Source organism: Temnothorax nylanderi, unplaced genomic scaffold (genome assembly GCF_030848795.1).
Source record: "Temnothorax nylanderi isolate EJ_2023f unplaced genomic scaffold, tnyl_v1.0 TNYL_tig0061_pilon, whole genome shotgun sequence".
Taxonomy (NCBI): Eukaryota; Metazoa; Arthropoda; class Insecta; order Hymenoptera; family Formicidae; genus Temnothorax; species Temnothorax nylanderi.
In genome coordinates, this window is record NW_027249123.1 from 963,672 (window position 1) to 982,552 (window position 18,881).

Sequence of the window (18,881 nt, forward strand, 5' to 3'; positions counted from 1 at the left end):
CGAATTTGGGATTAAATGTTCAAAAACTTGACTAGACATCTATACATTTTCTCTTAGATAGTCCGTTCGGGCGTTTAATTTTTCGTGTTTATATCTTCGAAAAAATATTATTTGATGAAGAATAATATTAAAACTTATGTTTATCTCGGAAATATTTCTATCTATATTAATTTTTTAAGGGAAATTAAAATGAATGTTCTCGAACTCTGTATTACGCTATACTTTATTTTATTATTACTCTGTTACTGTCAGCGAACCGCTCGCGCTGCCTGGTCTATCGCTGGTAATACATGTTTGAGAACAATTGTTTTAGATTAATTTCCAGACAAGATAGTTTATAGAGAGTTCCTCGGTTAAAGTGTAGTGTGCTAGAGTTAAGCGGAAATTTAGTTCAGAGCTTAATTGTCAAGGTATTTAGGTTGAAAATTAATAAGTGATAGCGGATGATGACTGCCAGACATTTTGCTAAGCAAAATATCCCATATTATTCTATCTTCTACAATATACTCCTTACCGAGTATTTTATATCAGAATTTTGATATTAATATTAAGATATAATAAATGATTTAAGATATTTTTCTAAAAATTACTTTTAAAATATATAGCTTTGGAATGATCTTTTTGTCACAAATTACAATGTTACGCGGTGCCAAAAAAAGTCAGTCTTCTTTCGTCACGTCTTCCGCACAAAAGCCTCGGTGAAGGCGTTAAATGACATTATTATGGTAATTGGTCTACTTTTCATTCCCGGTTAAAAATAATTCGCATCCTTAATTCTTTGCAGAGTGCCGCTATTTAATCGATTTTGCGAAACGTCTCACGGTTAACAATAGACGATAACCTTCGTACAATGACGACCTTTGAATAAATTGCAAGCAGTGGTTGATACTATCACGTCGTATTACCTCGCGTCGTTAATTATTAATTCCGATTAAGTACCGACCTCTTTCTGTCATCCGGGCCGCGAAGAAAGCGGAAAAGCAGCACGATCATTAAGTCGGTCTACAAGAAACGATTGTGAGAGCGAGAGGGATAGAAACCCAACCGATGAAGGGTTTACGATCAGGCGGTTTTTATTTATCGCGGTTGAATCGCGCACATATAGAACCGTGTCTCTTACTCGAACAAGTTCCGAGCGTTGGTTTTGCCCTAACAGAAGTTCACATTTTGTCTCCCAGCAGAGCCGTCACGAATCACGAACCGACTGTCCAATGGGGAAACGCCAATTACGGCGGAATTACTCAGCAAAAATAATTGGCAACTGTAGATCTCGTGGGAATGAATAAAATCTTCCACTTCCTCGCTTCCACATTTTGCCGTCTGAACCTTGAAAGGCTCTCTACAATTTTTTACTTCGTTCCTCATAGACCAAACGTGACGCATCAATATATAATATATAATATATTAATGTTTAATCGGTTTCGTTGAGAAGAAAAGATGCGTCGAAAGAAAAAGCGCATTGTATTAAATTCGGTTTAGTTCGTCGTTCAATGCGTTTAGACCCTTATCTTTCTTTCTCAGCCGTGTCCATCTCCTTTCGACTCATGTAAGCGCAATTAATTTTACGAAGAAGTTCGCTCTCGGGGAAGATGGACCCGCACGGAGAAATCCCGACGGATAATCCGTGCAGCGCGCGGTCATTAATATAGACTATATAGAGGACGGGTTGATCCCCGGCGAAAAAATCGCCGAATTCGCCGAGCGCGCCAACCACCCGGCTCGATAGTTTCGTTCACGCTGGCCGTCCGGAAGGGGAAGAAGATTTTCTTCCGCGCGCCCTTCGTCGTATTTCTCCATTTTTCAGCCGTCCCACGTGAAACGGTCGCCGAACGACGTCGTCCGTGTGCCATGACCGAAAGAAAGCGATAAAGAGCCGTTTTTCGCAGCTCGACCCCGATCCTTCTTGTCACCGTTTTAGCATGGACGCAAACCACCGACGAGCCGCGAATTTCCTCGCAGGAAATCGCTTCTCATTAGGGTTTCTTTTTCTATTTTTGCACACTTCGCCGAAGAGAACATCCTTCGAGACGTTTTTCGGAAAGGTATTTGAACATTTCAGATACTGTGTAACGTATATCCTACTCCTTACACTGATGCTGTTGAAACAACATCATTTTTTTTTCCGTGTAGCAAAATTTCGTAGTTATTATATATAGACAGCAAAATGATTTGTTAAGAGTACTAATCGCTTTTGCTGGATATCATTTTGCTGAATCTACGAATTATTTTGCTGTAAGAACAAATCAGTTCTTGTTCAGTTATCAAATTTTTTTTGCTATACTAATACTAACTATATAATTAATTTTGTTACATGAGCAAAATTATATTTTTACTATATAAGCGATATAATTTCTTTGGGCATTCCTCAAATGTTTATAGGTACACAGAAAAAAAGAACATTCTTATTTAGAGAGTTGACCTATAAATCTTATAACGACATATAAATCTTATAATTTTGAAATCGAATTTGTCTTTTGCTTCACAGCGGGGTCTGCTTGTATACGCGGCTAGATGTATTTTAAATGCGAGAAAGCAAAAAGCTCGCTATATGCTGATGGCGTTGTTGCGAACGTTGTTGCGTCTATCGTCTTCGCTCAGTGAGGCGACAGAGGCTAGCGAGCAATAGTTTGGCTCTGATTAGATAGCAAATGTATTTGCTAAGAATACATTATTTTGTTTCAAATTAACGTGATTCTAAAGCCCGTATCAAACTACCGACTGCAAAGGCCGACCCGACTGCCGACTACAACTTCCGACTCTCAGTAGACCAATCAGAATGAGGTGCTGACTGACTGAATTGGCCAACTCGCGTTTAGATTGGAGTCTATTTTTCGAGTCGGCAGTCGGTCGGCCTTTGCAGTCGGTAGTCTGATACGGGCTTTAAGACAAATACGCTCAGCAAATTTGTTCTATTCTCGCAACAAAACAGATTTTGCTTTAATGACGAATAAATAATTCGTAAAATTAGTTCCGTTAACTAAATTTAATTGTTGTCGCTACGAATATGCAGTAGCAATGACGATTTTGCTGCAACAGCACAATTATTTTTCTCCGTGCGTCGATTGAGCTGGCTTGAAATGCTTTAAGATATTGGACGTGTCCAACGAGTCAGAAATTAAAGGAACGTGCTTTTTTTCTCATTTCAGAACCCTGCGAGAAGACCTATTGCGCCTGGGGCGCTTCGTGCGTCGTGTCCGAAAAGGGCAAAGGTGTGTGTCAGTGCCCTGCGGAGTGTCCTTCGACTTCCGCTCCTGTCTGCGGCTCCGACGACGTGACCTACACCAATTATTGTCATCTGCAGCAGACCAGCTGCCAAAACAAGAAAAACATCAGGGTGAAGCAGCAGGGTGCATGCGGTGAGTACCTTATCTATAGCCGTACGGCTGCTTCCACTATACGTGCAGATTTATGCAACGCACGGCGATTTTGGTGTAGCGAAACGATTTCTGGCAAAATTGGTTTTCGTTTACTTGCGAAAGGAATCTGAACTGAATTTGAAATATTTTTTTCTTTTTTTTTTTTTAGAGATATATACTTATATTTGAATAAGATTTTTTATATCTCTTATTTTATATGAAAAATAATATTATATACGAGTGAGAGAGAGAAAGAGAGAAATTTAGTGATCTGTGATGATTGTTCAATATTTTATATTGAACATTAAATTAAATCGGTGTTTTAAAATACAACAAAAACTTACACTTTTACGGTTTATTTATTTGGTGCTTAAATTTTCTCTGTTGCCGTAAACGGTATATGTATATATATATTTACTTATTCATGTATTTAATGTATTACTTACATTATTGCTTTTTTTCGTGGATAAATTTTTGAGAGTAACATCAAATGCTACACAACATGCTTTGGGTGGTATTAAATGTAGTATACAACCAGTGATAAAATTATAGAAAGTAATCAAATCTGCAGAAAAATGTACGTCAAAACAATAGTGATAGCTTCAATAAAATATCAAAAGCTTGCAAGCCATTGCTTCCAATTTCAATTAAATGATCATCTGCCTTGCACTCGCGCGGCATTAATTTACAATGCGCTTGAAATATTTATACAAGGAAGCGAGAACCATCGCTTTCCGCCACTTGTCTCTACGCTTCGCCATTTTTCTTATTCCGTTCGCATGCTTATTTCCCTTACCTCTCTGCCACTCGCGGCGGAAACGCGTTGCCCGTGCGAAATTTAATTCCGGCACTCCGGTTCCAGCGCCCGGCTACGCCTCCTCCCTCTCTCTCTCTCTCTCTCCCTACAATTTATAATGACACCGAACCAGCGCGGCGCCCGTGTATTCGCATAGTAAGTTTCGGTATTGTTGCGGATACAGCGTGTAATATCACCGTGAAATATCGCCCGATCCACAGGGTACTCTATAATATCACCTTCCACCGCAATTACGACGGGATACTTCCGAATGACCGGACGCGGTGTTCTCGCAGTTTGTTTGTGCCGTACAGGGAACTGAGATTAGATTAGAGTGATTAGACCAATTATACGTGTTCTGCGCGAACGAACGGGAATAAAGCGAAGCTGCATATAAACGCGCCTGTGAACTAGGACTAAACAACTAATCTAGTTGCTCGACCGCGAGTATACGTTATGTGGGAGTGTCTCGATAGAAATTATTTTAGAAATATTCCACGCTATATGTACGCATATTTCTCCGCTGCGACCACCGATGGTCACGACGAAGAGAAAAAGAAGAAATAAAGAGACGACACAAGGAGAGATCCCATTTGTTTCAATACCGTGGAGCTACCGCATCGTTCTCCGCGCAGTCTCGCTTTAACGAAATTTCTGTTTACGGCTTCAACCGCTCGCGCGAATAGACAGACACCGTATCCGCAGAGAGACAACAAAATTCACTTTCGCGCAAACAGGTCCCTCACGAACGCGCTCTTTTGTGGTTTGTGCACACGCAAGCGCCGGGATGTAATCGAGCGGAATTGTCCGCCGGTTGCGAGCCGAAAGTTGCTTCCCCAGAAGGCTCGTTCCGTAGTTCCTCAAGGCTGGCTGTCGAAGCGCCGAGGTATGAGTGTCACGTGGCAAAGGGGAACGAGTATTTCGTTCACGTGGCGGCAGCGTCACGCAATTTCGTATCCTCGGCCGAGATACCACGCCCGAACCGTTATCCTTTATCCTTTATCCTCTTTCTTCGCTTCAACTCTATACCTTACTCCACGCCGAACTCGACAGTTCTATCTTTTATCCGTTCTGATCTCATAGATGGTGAACGAAATAAACGAAGATGGAAGATAGATCGATTTGAAAGTGCTATATAAGTATCAACATAACCGTCGGCTTATATCTTGGTGATCGTATTTTTTATGGAATTATATAGTTTTATATAAATATTGAAAATTGGAATGGTGCTACAGCCCAATTTAAGCTTTAGCCTTGTGAATTCGAAATTTCTTTTTCAGATGTCTTCTCAACAGTTAAGATTTTTAACGAGGTGAGATTGTTAATTAACTTCACGCTCAACCGCCACTATCTTAAAGGGCCTTACAAATTTAAAATTCGTATTTATGTAAATATATAAATGATATTTTTAGTAAAATAATAATAGTTTAATAATTTTATAAAAATTATTAAATTTTTTATGACAAAATAATGCGATGTCGTACATGCACTTCTTTAACTCTGATTAATTACATTTCGTAAACACTCAGATGGGATCGTCATTATCACCGTCGTCATTTTCTTTGGGAAAACTCGAAATCAGATATTTCTTGGAATAATCATTACCGTTCACGTGCATGTATACGATATGTCCGAGGCAATCGAGCGTACCACGGCAGAATAAGATCGACTTCGTTGTCTCTATCAGGACATTGATTTCGCGACATTTATTTCACTTCTCGTCTCAACTCGGCCCTTTTTTCTCCTCTGCCCATTTCCGATGTCCCTCCCTCGCCCCGTTGGGCAACTCGGGCGAGTCGGGGCACTAAGTATGCATAGCCCGATTTCCGGTACCGAGTACGCGCTTGGACTTCACCTCTGCCCCACAGGTCGGTCCGTAACTAGTTGGCACGATGCCATGCATAGAGGCGCGCGCTAATAAGTATACCGGCTTCGGTATCGTAACGTCCGCTAATATTCCAGTGGCTGACAAATGCTGCGATACCCGCCACTGTCAGTATTCACTTGCGTCCCTCTTTTTACTCGCTCGGATATCCTTTGCTTCGCATCGATTCGATCCAAAGTAAAGTATTAAATGTACCAATGCCGGGACACTTATAAGACCTATGTCTGGATACCTTTCTTATTTTAGTTTTTAAATGAGTATAACGCGAATTAAAATCAAAGATAAAAATATAATACAAGAAAAATTATTTTTATTTTTGATTCTTTGATTTTAATTCGCGTTATAACTTATTTAAGGACTAAAATGATAAAAATGTTCAGACTAAGTATACGTGTCCATCAGGCATTGGTACACCTTAGCTCTTTGCTCGGATTAATACAGAGCACTTTGCATATACCTATCAAGAAAATTGTTAGGCTGTATGAGACAGATATGTAGATTATTTAACGATAAAATGTATATATTTCATCTTTTCGTGGAAAGGATCAATGGATTGGTTAAAAAACGCGAAATAGAAGTCTAGGCAATTCTAAAATGTTTCCGTGAACATAATTTCGTAAGAGGCCCAAAATTCGTCCCCGCGCTTAATTTCGTCCCCTTCAATTTCTCGGTCCTGTCGCTAAAAGCGCTATCGGCGCCAACACGTGTGTATAGAGGAAGGCAAACAGAGCCACTTGTGAAAGTTAAGTAGTGATCCAGGAAGTTTCCGTACTAGTTTTACGAAGATTTTTTGTTTTCTTGGTAACGTGAGTTCTTGCAATGTCATTATTAATAGTCTTTTATGTCTAATGTAAGCTTTGTTTTTATATTCTCTGCATGTCATCGGCTTAGGTACGTTGTCAATAGAAGGGTGTGTGAGTTGTGTGCCGTCAGGTTAACTTGTTGAGAAGATAGGAACCGCGATGTTAGTCCGATGGTTTTTTCCTAATTTCGTCTTCCTTCATGTTCCTACATTCGTCCCCTGGACGAGTGAAATTTATTTGTGATACTTGCTTGGAAGGCTAAATGCTCATCTTAAAAAAAAAAAATAATAATGACAAGGTTCTTAATGTTTTTTTCAAGTAAACTTATATTTTTTCTGAGTTTTGCTAAATTCATGTTTTTAATTTTCTATAAGTATAAAATTTTGTATTAATAATTCACTAAAATCGACTAATTATGTTTATTTTGTAATGACTTTTAATATAATAATGAAGTTCATACTTCTACCATTTTCATTATGATATTTACAATTAAGATATCAACAGTTAAAAAGTTTAATAACACAGTCTCGTGCTCACGTGCTCATATAATAAACTACGAATCGCTATCTAAAAATTTTTGTTAATTAGTGAAGAAAGAGAAAATATGTACTCAGCTAAGCTGTGAACATACATATATTTATATAATCGATATATCAAATACGCTGTCAATTAATTTGTCGCCAGTCAATAATTTGCACATCTATGTATATTTTTTAATTTGCTTTGTTTTCCATTATAGAGGAGCTTAGTAATTTAATCTCATATTATGAAACGGCTCAGAGGAGTAGAGCATATTTTTTTCTCCGAACCGTAAACACTCGAGCATGCATTATTTTTTATTATAGCCAACGGGAGAGGTTTCTTTTTTAACTGATTCCAGCGAATTAAGTTCGCGATATTTTACTCTGCTGATTTTAATTTTGCTTTAACCAGATATGACTACTTAATTATTTCCATTTAAATTCTCCAAACTTTGCGAATATCCGCGCGCGATAAATTGAAGCGGAAAGATAAATGCGTTTCTTTTTAGAATTGTTTATACGGATAATATTCCATTTTCACGTCGTTCCGCGATGCGTCCGTGGAGGAAAGGCAAGCGCAGCGAGAAAACTGCAGTCGGAAACGCCCGTTAGTATAACGACAGACGGAAAATCGAGTTCAGCTGGTTTTGTCTCCCGCGCCCTGTTATACACTTCTAAGTCTTCGTATCTGCGCACTCTCTCGATCCAGCTTGCATTTCGTGTACACACCATTCTGCTATCTCCTGTGATATTTTCCGGGCAAATATATAGAATACTTCGCGTAAAAGGACCTCGGATCGCGCGTCCGAGCAAAATTGGGAGTAAGGACATAAAAAGCGGGTTGCGTAAAATCTCGACAGAATTGTTACTAGAGATTCAATTTCTCTCGCGCTGCTTATTTTCATTCGCGTGGCATTCTTTGTCTCGCAGTCAGGCGCTGCATCGACATCTAAGTATATTACTGAATAGCGGGGGGGGGGGGGGCTTATTCAAGTCGCTTAGACGGCTAACGCCAATATCCTTACACACAAGATGTATTCTTTGGCACGCGGTGGCGCCAAGTAGAAAAAGAAAGAAGCTACTCCGCCGCGGAAGCTCAAATTCACGTTGGAAAAATAGCGAGAATTTTCACGAAGAGGGCGAGCGAACCGTAGGGGGCCGTTTACCCTCCGGCGGCGAATAACACGTTCGATTCCGAGACGTTATTTTATTTTCCTCAAACGTTTGCTCGCGCGCTCAAGTGGGCCTTCTCCTCCGTACATTTGGCTGAAACATCCGCCCGATGTCAAGTACTATTTGGATATGAAAATTCCGAGGCAAAGGGAGGAGGGAGTTGCGCGATCCCTTGTAACGAGTCTCTTCGGGGCAAGCTCGTCCCGTGGACGACAACCCTCTTTACGGCAGACAGAATGAGGGAGGATGGATCCTCCGGAATTCTCGCAACGACGGAAACGCGCCGATCGATGGGAGAAGCGATCGTTTCCGAAGGAAGAAAGAACACAGCAACTGACTTGCTCGCGACGACGGGGGAGGAGGAGGGATTGCTCGGGGTAAATAGCAATTAGGTACGCCGATTCCTTTGATCCACCCCGACGCGCAGCACCTCAACCCCTCTTTTAGAGCTTCTCGAGATGAAAAATGCGAGTGTGTACAGAACGAACTCTCTTGAGAATCACCCTCGACGTCGCGCGATGGAGAGTAGATATACTATAGATTCTACTCTCGATTCAATTTGCGATATTAAGATAGGGGGCCCAAAATTCGTCCCCGCGCCTAATTTCGTCCCCTTTAATTTCTCGGTCCTGTCCCTCGCTAAAAGCGCTATCGGCGCCAGCACGTGTGTATAGAGGAAGGCAAACAGAGCCACTTGTGAAAGTTAAGTGATCCAGGAAGCTTTTGTACTGGTTTTACGAAGATATACAGTTGCATATGTAGAGAATGGCCATGCATGATTTATGTCAGGAGTGTATTTAACGAATGTCACTTTATTCAAAAATGAGTATTATTATAACGCAGGAACGGATTCTCTGCTTCTTGGGTCGACTCCACGTCTCGCTCAGTGTTCGGGCACGGGATCGTCCTTCTCTTACGTTCTGATTTCTCCGCTGACTGAGAGGACTCTACCTCCGCTCGGCAATTACGTCCTTATATAACGCTCGCAATATCCTAGTTCATTCGTCTTATTCGAATTCGTAAACAGTGGCTAGGTCCAACAATAAGATTCATCACAAACAAACACGACCGAGTCAACGGTCAACGCGTCGCCCGTTATCGACGTCTCTCCGCATATATATTAGGTACTTTCCATTTACATCAAAACTCAGATAATTCTCACTTGTGACGTCGTTCTATCCTTTTTGGAAATTAATGAATAATAAAGACAGAATGACATCACAAGTGAGAATTATCTGAGTTTTGATGTAAATGGAAAGCAACTAATATTACAGTATTATTACTTCTATACTTCTACATTAAATTATTGCTTACACGTATTACGTAACGTTAATTCACGGTAAGCACAGCGGAATTAAGCTGATTGAATTTTCACAAAGGAAGTTGATGCATGCGCCCGTTGACTCATAAAGTTCGCGATATGTTTTTAAGCATAAATTGCATGCGTGCCACGCGCAACATTGTATTTTACCAAAACCGCGCGTTTACCGTGAATTAATTAAATGATCGTTACAACGTATCCCGATACATAATAATATATATCACGCATTGAAGTAATAATACTTCAAAGGACATAAAAGCTCCCAAATAATGTGGCAGGTCTCGACCCGTTAATTGAAATTATAAATAAATAGCGAGCGCGTTGTTTTATCTGCCAAGCTTTGTGACACGGGCAAGCAACGTACGCAACATCAGTATCACAAAGTCGTGCGCTTTTTACATTTTGTACGCGATATCCGGTTGGAACACCTAATAATTAATTATAAATAAATTTATCGAGATATGTAACATGTGGAAATAATAATTGCGCAGAAATGAAGGTAATGGAAAACTGGCTTGACAAAGCTTGTAATAATGTGTAATAGTAACGTACAGCGCTAGACGATTTCAAAACGAAGATTATGAGTTGGAGATTAGCAGTCACAACATATCTCTTGAGTAAATGCAGATCAGTAGCGTAATGTCTTCACAAACAGATAAGATAAGCAGTTAATCTACCTTGCGCCAGATAGTCATATACTTATTATTTATCTTTCTTTTTATCTGGACATGTGAATACCGCAAAGCCATAAAAAAAACGTTATAGGTATACTGGTATAACATATTTTGCTTTATTCCTTGCTACCTTAAAGCAGAGTAATTCTTATTTAACCATCTGTGACTGTCAACGGGTCTTAATAAATTAATTGCTCAATTTCCTGCTAATCCTCCTGGAAAGCATATGCGTCGGGACGAGACACACATGGATCTCGTGACAGAGCGTGCCCGTGCATGGGCGGTTATTGATTCAACGCGACCGCAATTCGAAGTTATTAAAGCAGCGTCATTCACAGCGTGACGCGCATGAAATTGGTCCTCTCGCCGAAAATACAACGTTCGGCCGAAAATCGGGAGGGAGAAAAGGACGAGCGGTCGCGTCGCGATGGCCTTCGCGACCCCGATTCTTAATCCGTCGCGAATCCACGTGTATTTGCAGTAGGTTGACAGTCGATTCACCGGCCACAGTTTTTGCCGCATACCCTCCATTCCAACTAAATGACCAGTATAGAAATATTTTCTTTCTAAAGGCTCCTTAGTTTTTTTTTCCATCAAAATCAGGTGGGAAAAGTCTTGAGTTATTTAAAACTTTGGCTAAAATAAACCATAAGTGATTATTACTATACAAATTTAAAAATCCAAACATATCATCAATTGATCTACCAAAAATTTTGGTTAAAGCATGTCTGAATCTTAAGTTCCATTTACTTAAATCTAAGTTGCATATCTCATATCTCATTGCATACGTAACACACATATTGGTCGGCTACCGCGCATTCTGATGTTGCTTTATCTTGTATTTTTATATCATGATAGTAATAGTATAAAGTTAAAGCTAAATAGCGCGCGCGAAGCGGGCGTCTGTGATCTCTAGTTATTTAAATAATCAATGAGTTGATTTGTTGACTTTTTGATATTATTATTTAAGCTGTTCTTAAGATAATTAATTGTGTGAATTTCTAATAATTTTGCTGAAATTCTGAATAGTTTACTTATCAGTTTTTTACTATTTCCTTTTATTTTCGTTGGTTTTATCAAATGAGGATCAGAGTATTTATCAAATATGTAGTCTTTAATATTTAGTTGATTAAGTTGATTTTTATTACAATATGCCTTTTACAGTGAAATTCATTATATTTAAGTAGAAATCTGCAGTCGTCATCTATTATCTATCATCTACTACATAAAAATATTAATAATCTTGACAAGTATATGTTTTTTTGAATATTTTACATTATCGTACGATAATAAAATACATAACTACTAAAAAAATAAAACACATAATTGTATAAGTCATATGTAATCTAACTATAAAAGTCCGAAATATTAAATAAAACTTATTCTGAAATCATTCTAATTATAAAGTAAAAAGATGTGAAAAAGATATATATAATATTTATCGATATTTCATTAATGTTATAATAAAGCTCCCTCATAGAAAGATTTAAAACGTCAGGAGAAAAAAAACAATGATTGTGTTCGTCAAAATATAGTTATATTTTGAATTTTTTGACAATACTTGATATATTGTCGATTTCATCTCTATCTTTCGGAATGAATACGTATTTACGTCTTTGTTTCAGAAAGTTTCTCCTGCATAAATTAATGTATTATTAAATTATGAAAAAGTAAATTTTAAATATGTATGTTGTTATGTAATTATTGGGGAGATATTTTAAAATATACATTTTTTTATGTAGATATAAAAGCACTAACCATTGGCTTTTTCTAATAAATGGTTTTACAGCTGGAATCGGGAATCCATTGAACGTATTGGAAAGAACTAACGTGTAAGCGCCCATATTTGACCAAACTAACCAATCGCCTATATAAAGCTCAGGCAATAGAACATCCTTAAGTATTAAATCGGCAGGGTCGGTAGTTGGTCCCCATATATACGAGAGGAATCTTTCCTCGTCTATCGGCTGCGACGGCTGCGATGAAAAATTCACGGTTATCTCGTGCGATTAATAAGACGAAACACCGCTTTGCGGTGTTCAACATTAAGCGGATTACGTGATTACCTCGGAAAAAGAGATCCAATTCGGGTCTCTAACGGGGGTCACTACGCCTAGCAATTCGTCTAGGAACGAATTGTACACGCCGCAATTCGTGTAATACATCATTCTTGTCTTGTTATCGTCGGAAATGACGAGCTTTTTGGAATGCAGGAATGAGGCTAAAGTAAAGTTCGACTCTACATAGTACTTTCCGGGCTCACTGATGACTCTTATATTGGGATCAAGGTTCTCGATCGCGGCGTTAATAAGCGTCGCCAGCTGAGCAAATGACAAAATATATTAATATCAGTAATAATAGTTGTCTAAGCGCACGGGCGGCACGTACCTCATTGAATTCCTTTCCGCCGGTATCCGAGAATCCACCCGGGAAGTTACCGCCGATGTCGATCAACTGTACGTTGTTACATTCGTACGATTTAGCGACTTCGATTAACTGTTTGCATATTTCGATTCCTCTAAGATAGTTGTTTATATTCGAGGTACCGACTTGAAAGGTGAAACCGTGTAAGTTTAAGCCGAGACTTTGCACGTGTTGTATCAAATCTTTAGCCTCTTTGTATGGCTCGCAGCCGAATTTCGCTCCCAACGGTGAATTATCCGCGTCGCAGCGTACGCGTATCACGATCCTATGCAGCCGTTATCAATCAGTAAAAAGTGTGAAACAAAGAATATATATAATATATAATATTTACCGTGCAATTAATTATAATATACATAACGACATTGGAACGAATAGAATTTATTTTATTATTATTGACATCTTACTTAGCTTCCGGGAAGAGATCCTTAATTTTTATTAATTCAAGCGCGTTGTCAGCCGTCATCAGTGCAACACCTTGTTCTTTGGCGTATTTGATATGAGACGGCAATTTATTTGGATTCGCGAAAATAATCCGCTCACCTTGCACGTTGTATTTCCTTACTTGCGCTATTTCTTCCTGTTAGAAACATCATTTATCATGAAATATTTTGCCAGTTACAGAAGGCTCATTAATTTACACGGAATTTATGTGGATATAATATACAGAGTAAGATATTTTAATTTCCAAATTTTTTTTTAATTCAGATTAGATAGAATACGTTGGTGAAGCCTAGTCAACCGTTTTAGGAACACCTTGTATAAACAGCGGAGATTAAGGTATTCAGAAATAAAAGTGGAGATTTACCTTCGATTCACAATCAAAACAGGCATTTAAATCCGTCAGAACTTTGATTACTGTCGCATTTGAATTGCATTTAATCGCTGAAATTTGACAAAAAGAGTGACACAAACTTTTATTGAAATAATTACATTTCGCAAGTATACACAGGTAATGCAGCAACAGAAACGATATATTATATATTAAAAAAAAAAACCAGGCAACAAACGTCGCTGACGTACCATAATGTGGAACAACCTTAGGCAATTTGCTAATCCACTCTTGATGTTTCTTAATAACACCACCAATATCCGCGATATAAAAAGCATCTTCCAGCTTTTCCTTTTTAACGTAGTCTTTAATAATATCCGTGTTTTCTACTTCATCATCGATGATTTTTATTTCATTGTAATTGAGGTGCGACATGATGAAATTAAGTGTAAGCACAACAAAATTTAAGATCTTACGAATAGGATATAACAGTGTTTAACGTTACGAACGAAGAAAATAAATGATGTATGAAGGGACCGAAAATAAGTGCGCTTGATAAAACTGGCGACTAATTAACTGACACTGAGATCGCGAGATTCCGATATTTTATTATCAAACTTTTCCAAAAGTTTCGAGAATTTGTGCGACTCAAAGCTCGACGTGTTATAACGGTCACAATAATTAACTGTCTTGCTGACAGGCAGAAATCTCGCAAGCAAGTGTTATTGATCTTTGTTTCTCTTTGGTCTTATATGTTTATAACAGATGTTATGCTTTCAAAGAGAGCACCAAGGGAGGAAATCAGACGGTTTTTCTTATCGACAATAAATCGCTTATATTAATCGCTAATGAGTATAATTAGCATCGATGCTATGAAGATATTTCGAACTTCAAACACAAAGATTAATCTATTTAAAAGCTCTTTGTTCCTCTTAAAGAAACATAAAAAATTTATATAAAAATAAACTTTAACATACTAATTAGTTGTATACAATTAATTTTTTACCTTTATCTACATTTGCAAAGAGAGTATTACAAAAAATATGATTTTGTAACAGTTTTTTTATAATGCGCGTGCACTTGGCGCTTTTTTTACTTTTTTTAAAAAAGGTAATTTTAAAGTGATATATAATTAATGGCAGACGAATCAAAGTCGTCAATGATTTTCTTCGTGACTTTGTGCGTTTCAAATAAAATCCTATGAATCAAATTGCAATTTTTATTGTACATAAGAAACAGTTTTCAATATAATATAATTTAAAATATGCATATATAGCCTAGTACTAAAAATAATCTATAAAACTTTCTAAACACATATGTATGTTTTTCTATTTTTCTTTCTTACTATTTCTCTCTTCATATCTGCCTACCTTCTTTCTTTCCACGTATCTTTTTCACATCAACAAAATTGTGATCTTTGCATCTTTGTAAATAAACATTTAAAAGAATATGCTTGTCAAGAATATTAATATTTTATATTTTACATTAACGTGCCATTACGATACATAAAATACTAAAACAATAAAACACGTAATTTTAAGTCATGTGTAATCTAACTATAAAAGTCCCAAATATTAGATAAAATTTATTCAGAAATCATATGTAATTATAAAATAAAAAGATGTAAAAAAGAAACATGATTTTTTTTTGATATTTTATTAATGTTTTTAATAAAGTTTCTTCACGGGAAGATTTAAACGTCAAGAGAAAAATAATAATGATTGTGTTTATCAAAATATAGTTATATGTCGAATTTCTTTGACAATGTACTTGATATACTGTGTCACTTCCACTTTCAATATGGTCGATTTTATTTCTATCTTTCGTAATAAAATAAGCCTCTATGTCTGACGGATTTGTTCCAGAAAGCTTTTCCTGCAAAAATTAATGTATTATTAAATTATGAAAAAGTTAATTTTAACAATCTGTGTTGTTATTTAATTATTGGGAAGGGTATTATTTTTAAATATACTTATTTTTTATGTAGGTATAAAGACACTAACCACTGGCTTTCCCTAATAAATGGTTTTACAGTTGGAATTGGGAATCCATTGAACGTATTGGAAAGAACTAACGTGTAAGCGCCCATATTTGGCCAAATTAACCAATCGCCTATAGAAAGCTCAGGCAATAGAACATTCTTACGTATTAAATCGACAGAGTCCGTAGTTGGCCCCCATATACACGAGAGGAATCTTTTGTCTTCTATCAGCTACGATGAAAAATATATGGTTATCTCGTGCGATTAATAAGACGAAACACCGCTTTGCGGTGTTCAACATTAAGCGGATTACGTGATTACCTCGGAAAAAGAGATCCAATTCGGGTCTCTAACGGGGGTCACTACGCCTAGCGCTTCGTCTAAGAACGAATTGTACACGCCGCAATTCGTATAATACATTATTCTCATCTGGTTGTCGTCGGAAAATACGAGCCTTTTGGAATACAGATACGAGGCTAAGGTGAAGTTCGATTCTACATAGTACTTTCCGGGCTCACTGATGACTCTTACATTGGGGTCAAGGTCCTCGATCGCGCCGTTAATAAGCCCCGCCACCTGAGCAAATGACAAAATATACTAATTATGTCAGTAATAATAGTGGTATCTAAGCGAACGGAGGGCGTACCTCATTGAGGTCTTCTCTGCCCGAAAATCCACCGCCGATGTCGATCAACTTAACGTTGCTACATCCGAACAATTTAGCGACTTCGATTAAGTACTTGCATATTTCGATTCCTTTAACATAGTTGTTTATGGCTGAAGTACTGGCGCTAAAGGTGAAACCGTATAAGTATAAGCCGAGGCTTTGCACGTGTTGTATCAAATCGACAGCCTCTTTGTACGATTCGCAGCCAAATTTCACTCTTAACGACCGCGACGCCGGCGAATTATCCGTGTCGCAGCGTACGCGTATCACGATCCTATGCAGCCGTTATCAATCAGTAAAAAGTATAAAATTAAATAAAGAATATATATATAGATACCGTGCAATTAATTATAACATACATAACGACATTGGAATAAATAGTTTTTATTTTATTATTATTGGCCTCTCACTTACTTAGCTTCCGGGAAAAGCTCCTTAATTTTCATCAATTCAATCTCGTTGTCAACCGTCATCTGTGCAACACCCTGTTCTTTGGCGTATTTGATATGAGACGGCAATTTATTTGGATTCGCGAAAATGATTCGCTCACCTTGCACGTTGTGTTTCCTTACTTGCGCTATTTCTTCCTGTTAGAAACATCATTTATCATTAATTATCTTGTTAGTTATAGAATGCTCATTAATTTACGCGGGATTTATGAGGGTATACAGAGTGTCCGTAAGATATTTTAATTTCAGATTTATTTTCTTTTTATTGCGAGTAGACAGATTACGTTGATGAAGCCTAGTCAAGCGTTTTAGGAACACCTTGTATAAACAGTGAAGATTTAGGTATTCAGAGATATAGAAGTGGAGATTTACCTTTGATTCACAATCAAAACAGGCATTTAAAGTCGCCAGAACTTTGATTACTGTCGCATTTGAATTGCATCTAATCGCTGAAATTTGAAAGAAAGAGTGTGACACAAACTTTTATTGAAATAATTATATTTCGCAAATATACATAATGCAGCAACAGAAACGATATATTATATATTTAAAAAAAAACCAGGCAACAAACGTCGCTGACGTACCATAATGTGGAACAACCTTAGGCATTTTGCTAATCCATTCTTGATGTTTCTTAATAACACCACCAATATCCGCGATATAAAAAGCATCTTCTAACTCTTCGCTTTTAACTAAGTCTTTAATAATATCCATGTCTTCTACTTCATCATTGATGACTCGTATTTTTTTGCAATTGAAGTGCGACATGATGAAATTAAGTATAAGCACACCAAAATTCAAGATCTTCCTACGAAGAGCATATACATACTCGAACATTTATTGTTATTCCGTATTTAAGATATTATTTCAAGTAATACCTTTTTAATCGCTTCTACGTAAATTTAGCTTGACAAACGGATACCAATAATGTAACAATTTTATTATAATATCCTCCGATGCGTCCTTAAGGAGCTACACATCCTTGTTTGCACCAAGTGTGAAGTAGACAACCGATCGCAAGACTTCATTGCACGTGACGTCTGATAATACGTCTATACGTTATAGAATATAGAATATAGTTTATACGTTCTGTAATTTTGTTTTTGCTTTTTCGTTGTTTTTATAATTTTTATATGCGATGAAGGATGCGTAATTCCGCAACGGCGCGTCGGAAAACACGAGTTTCTCTTAACAAAAATTAATTCTTCTGAGACTTACCACACTCTAAAACCGGAAATAAGTGCGCTTGATGAAACTGACGACTGATTGATTGGCACAGAGATCGTGAGATTCCGATATTTTATTATCAAGCTTTTCCGGAAGATTCCAAAAGAATTCGTGAGACTATACAGTGTCGAAGCTCGACGCGTTATGTCGGTCAATAATCAACTGTTTTGCTGACACGCAGAAATCTCGCAAGCAAGTGTTATTGATATTTATGTCTCTTTGGTCTTATATGTTTATAAAAGATGTTATGGTTTTAAGAAGAGCGTCAAGGGAAGAAATCGGTTTTTCTATTTAATATAAGTCGCTTGTATTAATCGCGCTAATGAGCGTAATAAGCTCATTATGCCAAAAAATATTCGAATTTCGAACAAAAAAGTTAATCCTATCAAAAACTCTTTGGTCCTCTTACAAAGAAACTTAAAAATTTATATCTAAATAAAAATTTTACATATTAATTAGCTGTAAATATGCAAAAAGAGCGTTACAAAAAATATGATTCTCAAGACTAATGTGTCATTTATACTTACGCAGCATAATTTCTTATTTAATAACTATAACATATAATCTATTATAATCAAATTTTTCAAAATATCTCATTAGTTTTGCTTTTCTTTTATATGCAGAATTGAAATTATTTGATTTAAAATAAATAATAATAAAAGTAACAAAAAAGAATTGTTGGCTAAAGAAGGATAAATTGAGCAGTTAGTTAAATGTCTAATTATTATTACTTTCTATTACAAAGCTGCCTGTGCCAAAATACATGAAAATATAACAATAGTTATTAATAGAACTGTTTATTTGTTTCTGTTCCTTTAAATTTTGGTTAGCGAAG

General features: G+C 37.1%; 3 protein-coding genes across 3 annotated transcripts in view; 1 reads left to right on the top strand and 2 right to left on the bottom strand.

Annotated features, from left to right (window-relative positions):
* LOC139773410 (uncharacterized) overlaps nt 1-18,881 on the top strand; it is a 511,404-nt gene that overhangs the window by 421,082 nt on the left and 71,441 nt on the right. Inside the window, exon 5 of the mRNA XM_071707844.1 lies at nt 3,147-3,356. Coding sequence (XP_071563945.1) covers nt 3,147-3,356 — 210 coding nt within the window. The remainder of the gene's footprint in view (nt 1-3,146; nt 3,357-18,881) is intronic.
* Nucleotides 12,065-14,408, bottom strand: LOC139773432 (ornithine decarboxylase 2-like). The gene is made up of 7 exons (XM_071707865.1): nt 13,974-14,408; nt 13,759-13,835; nt 13,358-13,530; nt 12,918-13,218; nt 12,596-12,850; nt 12,258-12,505; nt 12,065-12,164 (listed from the first exon to the last, which is right to left on the bottom strand). The coding sequence occupies exons 1-7, from the start codon at nt 14,155-14,157 to the stop codon at nt 12,065-12,067; spliced, it is 1,338 nt and encodes a 445-aa protein (XP_071563966.1). The 5' UTR covers nt 14,158-14,408.
* Nucleotides 15,011-18,469, bottom strand: LOC139773442 (ornithine decarboxylase-like). Its single transcript, XM_071707875.1, has 8 exons — nt 18,038-18,469; nt 17,404-17,627; nt 17,192-17,268; nt 16,785-16,957; nt 16,350-16,644; nt 16,025-16,279; nt 15,726-15,934; nt 15,011-15,597 (listed from the first exon to the last, which is right to left on the bottom strand). Exons 2-8 carry the CDS (start codon nt 17,585-17,587, stop codon nt 15,564-15,566), a joined length of 1,227 nt encoding a protein of 408 aa, XP_071563976.1. The 5' UTR covers nt 17,588-17,627; nt 18,038-18,469; the 3' UTR covers nt 15,011-15,563.

What these genes read in the sequence shown, in the direction of transcription:
- LOC139773442 (XM_071707875.1), bottom strand. Translation starts at nt 17,587, where the DNA reads ATGTCGCACTTCAATTGCAAAAAAATACGAGTCATCAATGATGAAGTA. An exon ending in TAAGGTTGTTCCACATTATG is followed by an intron (nt 17,269 to 17,403) that starts GTACGTCAGCGA and finishes TTCAAATTTCAG; the next exon opens with CGATTAGATGCAATTCAAAT. An exon ending in GAGCTTTTCCCGGAAGCTAA is followed by an intron (nt 16,645 to 16,784) that starts GTAAGTGAGAGG and finishes ACGGCTGCATAG; the next exon opens with GATCGTGATACGCGTACGCT.
- LOC139773432 (XM_071707865.1), bottom strand. Translation starts at nt 14,157, where the DNA reads ATGTCGCACCTCAATTACAATGAAATAAAAATCATCGATGATGAAGTA. An exon ending in GCGGAAAGGAATTCAATGAG is followed by an intron (nt 12,851 to 12,917) that starts GTACGTGCCGCC and finishes TCATTTGCTCAG; the next exon opens with CTGGCGACGCTTATTAACGC. An exon ending in ATTGGATCTCTTTTTCCGAG is followed by an intron (nt 12,506 to 12,595) that starts GTAATCACGTAA and finishes TTTTCATCGCAG; the next exon opens with CCGTCGCAGCCGATAGACGA.